At 43.5% G+C, this 12035-nt stretch overlaps 1 protein-coding gene across 5 annotated transcripts in view; it reads left to right on the top strand.

Moving 5' to 3' along the window:
• Positions 1-12035, top strand: part of FBXO25 (F-box protein 25) — a 47864-nt gene that overhangs the window by 2552 nt on the left and 33277 nt on the right. For 2 of the 5 annotated variants that reach the window (XM_081269483.1, XM_081269482.1), the window contains exons 1-2: positions 2940-3268; positions 3381-3521. In XM_081269483.1, the coding sequence (XP_081125609.1) occupies positions 3186-3268; positions 3381-3521 (224 nt within the window). In that variant the 5' untranslated portion in view covers positions 2940-3185. Of the gene's footprint in view, positions 1-2939; positions 3269-3380; positions 3522-12035 lie in introns of those variants that run through there. The other 3 variants (XM_081269487.1, XM_081269485.1, XM_081269486.1) reach the window with 2 other exon arrangements.

The following is a 12035-nucleotide window of genomic DNA, read 5'->3' as shown; positions in this document are numbered from 1 at the left end:
GGTAGAGGTGTTTTTAAAAAGGTTATTTTATTGGACACACCACGCTGGCTCTTTGTGTGTTTTGCTAGGGTTAGCACCCAGGGCCTCACACGTGCCAGTCAATGCTCTACCACTATGCCACATCCCCAGCCAATACTGGCTGTTTACATAAATATTATAGTCATTTTTTGAAGCCAGAAAATAAGTGTGCTCAATGGGGAACAGGCATAGCCTACACAGGTTAACTTTAAGACAATTTGTTGGCTGAGGACACAGGTCTGCACAGGACACTGATAAGAGTCTGTTGCCTGTGGGGCTCTTTGGCCTGTCTCCTTTCTCCATTTAGATCTATACTATCTATCTTTTACCTGTCTTCCTTCTCCATATAGATCTGTCCTTAGATCTATTTAGATCTAAGCCCTAGGAGGTTATCATTCTTTTAACAACACTGTTCACCTTGACGCATTGCTCAAAAACATAGTTACCCAGAGTCTTTTGACCCTGTGAATTTCTCTCGGTTGTGTCACATGTATCCTGATCTTACATTTCCCCTCACCATCCCTGTGACTGATACTTCTTTCCTTGCCTCTCCATTCATATGAAATTAACCAGGCTTGAAGGCTGAGCCCCTGTCCTCCCTGGAACCTTCCTGGCTGACCTTCCTTCTGTAGTCACTACTGTTTTACATGGTTAAATTTCTTTTAGTTGTTCCCTCTTTACCATCTCTTTGTTTTCCATGTTGTAGGATCACCTGGATATATAGGTAAACACACACTTGATGTTACATATGTATGCTTTGGGTTTTTGTTGTTATTGTTGGTGGTGTTTTGTTTTTGTTTTTGTTTTTTTAGTTCCTCAGTTGCATGGTACACCTTAAGGGCATGGACACCCATTACTATAATATTTAGTGAGTGACAAGTGTTTGTCATGAAGTGACCCTTTTATGGTCATTTCAGGGTCACCACTGGATTTTCTTTTGAATCCATGGTTCCATTGTGATATGGAGAGGTACCTTGGGAGTTTTCAGAGATTGTCAAACAGCTTTGTTTTTGTAGTGTACATTTGATGATACTGAAGTTGTCATGTAAAGTAGACATTGCTTCTTCAGGGCCCTTCCATCTCTTGGGGGGTGTCCTCTGGCCCATATATCAATATAGATATATTGTGGATCATAAGATAACTCTGGATTGATTGGACATGAATGGTGGCCTTCACATTTGGAATGATCCATAGCTATCGAGCAGATCTGTAAGACAAGGCTTACCACAGTAGTGCTGAGATTTAAAGAACGTTTTAAAATGATCTTCTAAAGCAAGAATTCAATCAATATATGCCTGAAAAGGGTGTGTCCAGGCTATAAATTATCTTAGCAAGATTTCATGATCCTCTCGTAAGAAAGAATTATTTCAATGCATATTTTATACCAGTACAGGAATTGGGTGCTTGGAGTTGACCCAGGGATAATGGTGATGTTTATGTAATTTCCTTACTAATTCTTTTGTCTCTTCTAAGTTAGCATAAATGCCCATTTGATAGCCTGGATTGTTAGTTACACTACATGTAGTTTGGACTCAGTCTTTCAAGAACTCTCTCTGATATAATATGCTATGTCGTGAAATGCTCCAAGCCTACTTTGATTTTTGGTTTTGTGTGTGTGTGTGTGTGTGTGTGTGTGTGTGTGTGTGTGTTTTCCAGTGTTGGGGAATCAAACACAGGGCCTCATGAGTACTAGTCAAATGCTGTACCCCAGCCCTTGCCAGTCTACTTTGGATACAAGATTCATAGATGCTGCTCAGCTGAAATGAATTTTGTGTAAGTCTTTGGCTTCCTGGTGTAGCTAAACTAAAATATGTCTGCTTTTGAACATCTACTGTGTTTGGCTTCTTTACAATTTTTCCTCTCTGTCAATCATGTCTTTCTTAAAATGCATGCTTCTCTTAGCTTTCCGCCTTTCCCAAACCCCCGACTCTTCCTTGAGTTTCTCTCTTGACTCATCTCAAGCCACTGTCCCTCACCTGTTGGTGTTTCCTGAGTTCTCTCCTTGGTGGTCTTGATTTCTACACTGCCTACTCTACGATGTTATTTCCATGACTTCAATTGTTCTGAATGCTGGTAGTTTTCCTATATTTCTCTCTAACCTAACTTTTTTTTCTGGTCTATTAATTAATTAATTCAGTAAATAGATATTTGAACTCTTGCCATGTGCCTGGCATTGTTCAGGGTAATTGGGATACAGAACTGAAAAAGACCTCATTCTCTTTTAGGAAAATAAATACATGAGTAATTTCAGACAGCCCTTGTTGGGATGTGGACACCAGGCAATGCCGAGCCCTGTGAGGTGGGGAGAAGTCTTCCCGAGGGTCGGGGAAGCCTTTGTGGGAAGGTAACATTTCAAATCCCCAGTTCCTAGCCCTGTCTGTGCAGAGAATCACTCCTGTACCTTTAAAAGCTACTTACTCCTAGCCTTCCCCGCTAGGTACTCATACTTAATTGGTCTGAGAGGGGACCAGGCACTTCACAAACTGAAAGGGAATTCCAGATCTCACTCTCATCAAATTGTACGCTTCTTAGAAGTAGTAATATCTGTTGTTTCACTTTTTAAGTTATAATTTTTATTTCTAGATTCTAGTTGACAGCATGTCTGAAGCTGAGGTCAGTGTCCTAGCCCCATCCTCCCCTCCCCAGCCTGCTGCCTCTCGTGACCTCATTCAGCAGTCAGAATCTGGACATCATCTTTGGCTCTTTCCCCCATGGCACCCATCCTTGGGTGCTGCTGACTCTGCCCCCTCAGTGTTGCTGTAGTCTCCTTCTTTCCTTCCTCTGAAGGCCAGCACTCAGAGGTCTCCTCTCCACCTCCCACTGCTGACATAGCACACACCTGAGCCCTCTTCAGCTCAGGATCCATCGAATTACTTGAACCACTTATGTGTCAGTTCCTGTCTTGTTCCCCTTGCTCTCAGAGTGAAGCCCAGCTCCTTTGCCTCATCTGACCATCCCGACTTCTTCTTCTCACTCTGGCAACTCCCCACTCCCACCTTCTGTGCCAAGCACCCAAACTGATCCACCTGGAGGAGATGGACGTGAGGAGTCTCAGGCTGTGTTGCCTCTGATTGCAGTGAGTGCATGGTTTGAAATGACATCCTTGACTCTTGCTGCTGCTTCGGGTGTAAGCCTCTGTTACCTCGGAGCTGGAAAACCCACCTGTTATGCTCCACCGTTATCATTGTAGAGCCCCCAAGGTGCTGTGCTGTCCTCATTGTCTCATCCCCGATGACCTGCCAACATTTAGGTGATAAGTATTTTGTTCTTTAAAATCAGTGAACAAATTTTCTAAATGAAACTTTGATTGCTTATTCATATATATTTATACTTTTAATGCAAATTGATTTTTTGTTTTATAGGAGAACTATGCCATTCCTGGGTCAGGACTGGAGATCTCCTGGGTGGAGTTGGATTAAAACTGAAGATGGCTGGAAAAGATGCGAGTCCTGCAATCCGGAGCTGGGAAGAGAAAGCAGCCAGTGTAGTCTCAGCCATGACGTGTGAGTCACGGCCGGCAGAGTCAGGCTGCTGCCTCTTTACCTTTATGGCTGTACCTGCTTTTCAGGTCACCACAGAACTCTGTAACTTGTCATCTTGCTGAGAATTGTCCACTCTTGGAGGCTGATGTGAGGAAATGACTTATTTAGCTAAAGAATGAGCTTGGCAGTTAGCCTGATTTCCACACATGGATGCTCCTTTTTCTTACTGTTTAAAACATTTAATCCTCATGATAGTCTGAGAGAAAGAAATCATTTTAACCTTACAGTATAGCTGAGGATCTGAGGCTGGCAGCCAATGTCGAGGATGTGGCAATAGTGGCTTGCACAAGAAAGAAGTCTTTTTTCTCTCTGGCAACTTGAGTTGATGTAGTGGCTTTGCTCATGACATCACCAGGGGCTGAGTGGCATTCTCTCTTTTGCTTTTCTATCCTGGAGTTCAGGCCCATCTGCAGGGGTCCAGAGGGTGTGTTACCCACTGTCTGACCTGCTCAGTGCCAGGGGCAGTACTGCCTGCTACATCTGCTTCCAGCTGGTGGTGGACGGGGCACACTCCTGCACTTTATGGCATACATAGCCCTTGATTACCTGGATCGCGGCTGCCTGCACCTCATGACTAGAGCATGAGTTGCGGGGACGCTGGGGTTGCAGTTGGTCTGCTGTGAGGCCATTTGTCCTGGTAGAATTGCTAGATGACATGGGTACGGGAACAGGTAGATGGCCCTGGAGTCATCCCTAGCAGTCCCTGATCCGAGTTGTTGAGAATGTGGAGGCTTGGGAAAGTCATGAGCCCTTGTCCTCTGGGGCGCCTGGGTCTAGGCTTTGATTTTAGTGTGGGTTCTTATTTGGCATTTGCATTCTATCAATTGTGTGTGTGATGGTCCCTCTGTTTAAGTTTAGTAGTTTTAGGCCAGAGACTGGTTTTTGCATATTTGAAGCAGGAATTAATCTTATACTTCAGTTATAGTGAAGGTAATACATAATACTCATTTATGAGTTTATGTTGTGGCATTTCTCTGCCATTCTGTGTTTTATTAATATTGAAGGTTGGAAAATCTATTTAAAGTGGCAATTATCTGTGCTGTTGGTATTAGATAATTAATTTTATACAATTGCAAATTTCTTGGGTGGTTTTTTATTGTCTTAAGGTTTTTTATTATTTATTTTTTAGTTATAGGTGGACACAATATCTTTATTTTATTTTTATGTGGTGCTGAGGATCAAACCCAGTGCCTTATGCATGGTAGATGAGCGCTCTACCTCTGAGCCACAACTCCAGCCCTGTCTTACAGTTTTTATAGCGAGTTATTTAAGTTTAAAGTTGGTTAAATATATCTAGAAATGTTGGGTGTCTCATTTCTTCCAGATGGTCACTGTTAAGCATAGAGATTCCTCAGCTCACAGATCTAGGATAGGGAAACAGGTCACAAAATTCAGTTTTAAAAAAGCTATCACTGAGTACCAGGGCTATAGCTTAGTGGTAAAGTGCTTGGCTCACATGCATGAGGCACTGGGTTCAATTCTCAGCACCACATAAAAATAAATAAAGATACTGTGGGTTTATCTACAAGTAAAAAGTATACATATTTTTTTTCAAAAAGCCATCACTGAAAACCCATGTTCTGCTAGTTCTGTATTAAAGGATTTGCCCAATTCTTGTTTTTTTTCCTATGTATTCTTTTCCCTGTCATCCCAAACATGTTTTTAGTGTCTGAGAATTGACTTTTCTTAATTTGTTTTTGTAGTTGTGTATGGACAGCATGCCTTTATTTTATTTGTTTATTTTTATGCAGCGTTAGGGATCAAACTCAGTGCCTCACACATGATGGTAGGCAAGTGCTCTGCAACTGAGCTACAGCTCCAGCCCCAATTCACTTTTCTTACATACACATAGAATTGGAGAATTCAATCCAAACGTGTTGGTAGCTCTCTGGGCCCCTTCCCTTCCCTTGCTTCCCAGCACACTTACCACTCTCCCACCCTCTGAAACTTACTTGCAGATGTGTTTAATTCCTTGGCACACTGAAGATGTGCCTCTGCTTCGGGCAAAGAAGCCATGTGTCTGCAGTTGGAGAGAGGGCTTCCACAGCAGTCCGGCTGCTGCCGTGGACAACATGGAAGGGCTGTGCTCTCTCTCCCATACCACTCCAGTTGCCTCAGAAGCCTCAGGCCTTCTCCTCCCACTCTGCCTTTCTTCCCTGTCTGTCCACCAGAACTCTCAGCCAGACTTGTGGGGGTCTGGGTGTGACCAGGACTGCAGAAGGATTCTAGTGCTTCCTGCTTCCCTGAAAGGAAAAAGCTGCTAACTTTCAACCTCAGTTGTAACTAAGATGAAGCTCTAGATAACCCCAGTGTGAGTGGCTCCATAAAACACCTCCTCTCCCTCCATGTGTGTTTGGGAAACAGCCCTTTTAATTCTTTGATGTGGAGTGAGCATTCTGAAGCTAGAACCGTTATAGTAAAAAATGGCCCAAGTGATTAAGATTCTAACTTCGTTAATATTTTTTTGTTTGTAATGGGCATTAAAAAGAGACCTTTAACTGTCCCCTGCTTATTCTCATCTCATTTTAAGATTGAAAATTCTGAGAAAAATAGATAAAAAAGGATGCATTGATTCAGCTCCTGCTCCAGACCTTGCTTAAGGTGCTCTTTCAGGTGACATCTGTGATACTGCCAAGGTCCTTGATGACAGACAGAGTTAAGCCCTCTTCTGAATGCTGGGTTCTTCATTGAGTAGATGTTGTTCATTAGAACTTAGGAAGTGTCTTTCTACAGAGCGCAGCTTGAAGCACAGGGGCTCACCTTGCACCCCTTTAAGCCACAGATGCAGGATAAGGCAGCTGGTGGTATACAGGAGTGGGAGGGGGCAGGCAACCTGGTCCAGTGGCCCAGCCCAGTTGGAACTGGTGGGCTCTCACCAGGCAGGGACTGTGTATGCCACTGGCAGAGTCAGCAATGCACGAGGTTTGCAGGCCAATGGGATGAAGCATATTAAGGTTTTAGCTCCTGCTCTTCATCGCAGGATTGGCATTGCTGGTAGGTATGGCATGATCTGTGTGGAGGAAGCACTGCAGGGGTGTGTCTCAGAACTTCTCCCTACTCAGCAGATCTCCAGGATCTCCTCACTAAGAGCACGGCTGGGGACGTGCAAAGGCCTTGCTGCCCTGTAGACTGATGCATTCCACCCGGGCTCCACCTAATACTCTGGAACTTGCCCTTTGCTTCAACGTGTTAACTCTTAGCATATTTTTTTGTTTGTTTGTTTAAAACTTGTTAAACATTCTATTCTATCTTATTCAAACTCAAATGTTTCAGGTTTATCATGGTTACTTTGTTCTCTGTAGGCATAGTCATGGGGGTTATTGTGAATTTAGAGCTCCACCAAAATTGCCTTCAGCCATAGTTCTGGAGATAGCTGAATACTATAAAAGCATCTGTGGGAATTCATGGGGTGGGAATTCATGGGCAGTAGGAACTGGACCCCCAGCCATCCTATGTCCCTTTGCATAAATGCCCCTGCTGTCAAGCACAGTCCCCCAGGGATCTTTACACTGTTGTTACAGGTTTGTGAAACCCACCTGATCTTTCTTACATGTTTTCTTTGGTGACTAGAAAGCAAAATGTAAGTAAATGATGTAAAATATTTGCTTGTATATCACACTCGGCAAATAGCATTCTAGGCAGTATTGCTGCCGTGTGTGTGTGTGTGTGTGTGTGTGTGTGTGTGTGTGTACGTACAGGGGACAGGTTGTGTGTGGGTGTGTGGTCCTAAGAATTGAACCCAGGGTTTTGCACATGTTACATAAGCAGGTCATTTCTTTTAGTAAGTGATTTTCTTTGGTTTGCACATTCTTGTCTCCAACTTCATTTTACTATTCTATCCCCAGATTTGTGGGTTTTTTCATTTATAAAGCAACATCTGCTCATTGTAAATGAACAAAACAGAAAAATTATGTAATCTCAAAAGCATAGAAGAGGAGGCACAGAGTCCTCCCCATCCTCCCTCAGCTCCTGCTCTGCCTGCCCACAGGTAGCCAGATGATGGCTTGGAGAGGAAGAGGTGGGATTATGAAAGGTTCAGATCCTGTTGGGCTTTTGTAGGACTCACAGGCAGGTAGGATGCGTAGAGTGTAGTCTAAAGGAGTGAGGAGGATGGCCTTTGGCTGCATAGCTGGAAGGATGAGTCCCACTGACTTGAGGAACTTCCGGTACAGGCCCAGGGTCTGCCTGAGCAGCTTGGATGGGCCACACGTCACATGGTCACATGGCCCTTCACTGCGTGGCTCCATCAGCCATCGTCCTTTCCCCCACTTTTCACTTCTTGGAAGTTGTACCACATCAGCACACGTTGGTTTGCCTCATTCTTTGTAATGACCACGTTTCATTGTTGAGATATAGCATGTCTTGTTCACCCAAGCTTCTACTAATCACACTTTAGTCATTTCTGTTTGTCATTATTTCTGACTGGTAGCTTCGGTTACCTGTGTGTATCCCTTTGCATACTTGTATGATATTTACAAAGTGTACGTTCCTAATAAAATTATACCAGTTTATACTTTCAATAGTATTATACAAAATTTTGCAGGTAGTATGGCAATACTAGAACTTTAAGTATACATGGAGGTGACCGAGCATGTATAGATAGGTCAGAGCTTGAAGACTTGGCAAATGACCTAAGGTCTTACCTTCAAGTGAGAAAAACCTAATCCAAACTGATGTATACAAAAGGAGAACCTACTTACAGCAAGATTTTTTGTCTATTAGAGTAGTTGCCCCTCTGCACAAGGGGCGGATTGTAGAGGAGTGACGGAGCGTCCCGCCCCTGGCTGGCTCGTTTTCCTTCACCTGCAGGGTGAGCAGCCTTTGCACCTTTGCTCCTGGGGCTGCTGCTTCACTGGCACATACAGGGTGTCCACGTTGCTGGCTCTCCTTTCCTCACTTGAAGGACTGAGCAGCACTCTGTTGGTTCTCTAAGTAGGCTACGCATACTTCTGATGTGTGTTTACGTGTTGTTTTTTGTTGTTGTTTTAATTTATATATGACAGAATGCATTACAATTCTTATGACACATATAGAACACAATTTTTCATATCTCTGGTTGTATACAAAGTATATTCAGATAGAGGGAGCATGGGAAGAATAGACAAACTCTAGATAGGGCAGAGGTGTTGGGGGGAAGGTAGGGGCATGGGGTTATAAATGATGGTGGAATGTGATGATCATTATTATCCAAAGTATATGTATAAAGACACAAATTGGTGTGAGTATACTTTGTTTACATGTTTTGATTTTTTTTTTTTTTTATCTGAGCACAGCATTCCCATCACAACTTGAGCTGCAATAGATGCTTATAATATCAGGGTTCTAGAGTCTGCATAAGTGTGGAGACATGTTCATAGAACTTTAAATATACATGGAGGTGACCGAGTGAAGCAGAGACCAAGACTAGCCATCAAAATTGGTTTTGTTTTGGTTGCTGACTGATTTATCTTCTAAAAGCAGAGGGCCGAGTTACTATTTTTATGTTGAATTGAATTATCACTGGTGTCCTGCTGGCCACAGGTAGCATGGTCATGCTGGGCCTATAGGGCCCGAGAGCAAGCATCCTCCTCCAGTGCAGATCACCAGGCTGTGCATTGAGGCCTGAATTGCATCTGCGGGGTGGTATCTGCAGATGAAAGCTGCCCACTTGCTTTATGCAGGTTGTTTAGTGTGAGCAATCAGCGGAGCCTGGTCATGGAGACAGGGCCCTGGCTTAGTCCCCCTGATCTGAAGTTGGGTTGCCCAGACAGGCTCAGATCTTAGTTCATTCTTGAAGCTTGGCACGTTCATCAGCTCCCATGATTTTATCAGCATCTATTCTAAGGCATTCTTTCTCATTTTGTTTTCTGTTTCGTGTATCCATATTTTAATTCAAAACGCTCATCTCTTATTTGAGGTATGGCATTAAAAAGGCCTTAAAATTTCCAATACCCGAATTTCTAGATTTTCTCTCCTCCCCTTTCCTCATCCACCTTTTATTTTAGTGAAATGTAGCATACAGAGAACGTGTACAAAGCAAGAGTTCTAATTCAGTGATATGTCATAGAGAATGTGTCAGAGTAACTACATAATCAAAGATGTGCCCACTGTCCCAAAAGCCACCCCATTCTTGCTTTTTTACAGTTGAGCATCTAGTGATGTATGTCTAAACACTGTAGTGTGGTTTCATCTGATGGATTATGCAGTGTCTCGCCTCTGTTGGATGGTGGTTGTTGGCAAGGTTTATCCTATAGCCGAGGGAACTTGCTGCCATGCTCGTTCTATTAGGGATGGGCACCTGCTTGCTTTCACTGGGATTTTACAGATAGTGCTGCTGTGAACATTCTTGTATAAGTCTTCAGGTTTATGTGTGTGTTCTTCCTTGGCTGAAAATATCCCTACTACTATGACAGTGGGGCCTTGAGTGAGTGCCCAGGCCAAACTATAAGTTATGCCAAACTATTTTTTTTTTTAAAGAGAGAGTGAGAGAGAGAAAGAGAGAGAGAGAATTTTAATATTTATTTTTTAGTTATTGGCGGACACAACATCTTTGTTGGTATGTGGTGCTGAGGATCGAACCTGGGCCGCACGCATGCCAGGCGAGTGTGCTACCGCTTGAGCCACATCCCCAGCCCCATGCCAAACTATTTTTCAGAGTGTGTTAGCCACTCTTTCGTAGACTTAAAGTCTGCTGTTGCACTCCAGCATCGGTCTATTTTTCTTTTTCCTTTTTGGAGATAATGGAGATAGCATGGTAATGCTGTGAGTACAGACAGTTCAGTGTTCAAAACAAGGGTCTTCCAGTGTGAGGTCGGGTATTTTCGACCCAGGTGTCCAAATTCATCAGCAAAGGAAGAAGTGTTTTTGACTAGTGCAGTCCAGTTGAGAAAGGCAGACTCTCAGGTTTCCCTCACTGCTGACCCCCCTTCAGTCACAGCATTGACATGGGTGGGTCACAGAATGCTCTGTGAAAGTTGAAACTCAAGCTTCGAGGGGGAAAACATGGAGGCTATTGTCATAACCTGGGGAATAGAGAACCATGATTCAGTATTAAAATTTTCTTGTTTAAAGTCATCACTAGAAAGAAGGGGAACTGGAATGCCAAGACAATTCTGAAAAATAAGAACATGATTTTAAGATTTACTGCTAAGTGTGAAACTGTGGTCAGAGAGAGTGGTCTGTGGATTGGGACAGGATAGACATACATTCAGTGCATCTGCACAGAGAGGCCCCAAGTAGGGCCATGCATATGCAGTCAGCTGATTTTTGACAGAGGCACAAAGGCAATTCAATGGAGAAAATATAATCTTGTCAATAAATTGTGATGGAAAACTGGACATCTACGTTCAAAAAAGATGGACATTGACCTACAGCTCCCACTTTATATAAGAATTAATGGGTTATAGAGCCAGTTGTCAATTGTAAAGCAATAAAACTTGTGCAAGAAGCGCAGGGGAAAGTCTGCAGGATCATTTGGATATGACACCAGAAGCACAACCCGGAAAAGAAAAACATCAGTGATTTACATTTTATCAAGAATGTTTTCTCTGAGAGAATATATTTGTAAACCACATATCTGACAAAGGACTATTATTCGGAATATACAAAAACGCACTTAAAATTCAATAATAAGAGAACAAGCAGAACCCAGGAGGAAATGGGATGAAAGAACTAAACCTGTGCTTCACCAAAGGAGACTCGCAGATTGCAAAGAAGCCAGGAAAACAAGCAGAGAAAAATAATCACACGCTCAACTCTCAACTTGCTTGTCCTTGGAGAGTACGGGGGCAGGGGGGATTGGGGGAGAAGCAGGGCACTTACGGGAGTCCCCACGCTAGCTGTGGCTGCCGGTGACCCACTGGAGGTCTGGCAGGAATTGTGGAGAGTAGTACGACTGTTGCAGGCCCAGGCGGGCCTTTGCTCATTCCTGGTGATATGGAAGGCATCACCTTCCACACAGGCACCACCACACACCTGCCTATCAGGGGGCTAAGTTGGAGAACAGCATCGGCAAAGTACACAGGGGCTGACCAGGGTAGACTCCTATGAGGACAGTGGACTGTGAATGTTACAGCCACTTTGAAGGACAGTTGGGAAGTTTGCTATTAAGTTAAGCTGCAGTATGGCCCAGCAACCTCACTCCTCTGCACTTACCCAAGGCGAACGAAAACTGTTTACACAAAATATGTATATGAACAGTAATGGCAGTTTTATTCGGTAATTGCTGGAGGTTGGACAGAACCCTCTGTCCTTCACCTAATGAATGGATGACAACAGGAAACATCTCTATAACGCAAACTACCCATAAGGAGCAAGGAGTGCTTCTTGAGCAACAAAGTAGTGTGAATGAGTCTTGGGAAACTTAACCCAGAGGCCTACACAGGTGTTTTAGTCAGCCGTGTTCCTGCTGTGACCAAAAGACCTAACAAACAATTTTAAGGAGCAAAAGTACATTTGGGGCTCACAGTTTCAGAGGTCTCAGGCCATAGATGGCCA

The sequence above is a fragment of the Spermophilus citellus genome (assembly GCF_964194105.1).
Source record: "Spermophilus citellus genome assembly, chromosome: 16".
Taxonomy (NCBI): Eukaryota; Metazoa; Chordata; class Mammalia; order Rodentia; family Sciuridae; genus Spermophilus; species Spermophilus citellus.
Note: the sequence above shows the minus strand (reverse complement) of the source record. Positions and strands in the feature narration are given on the sequence as shown.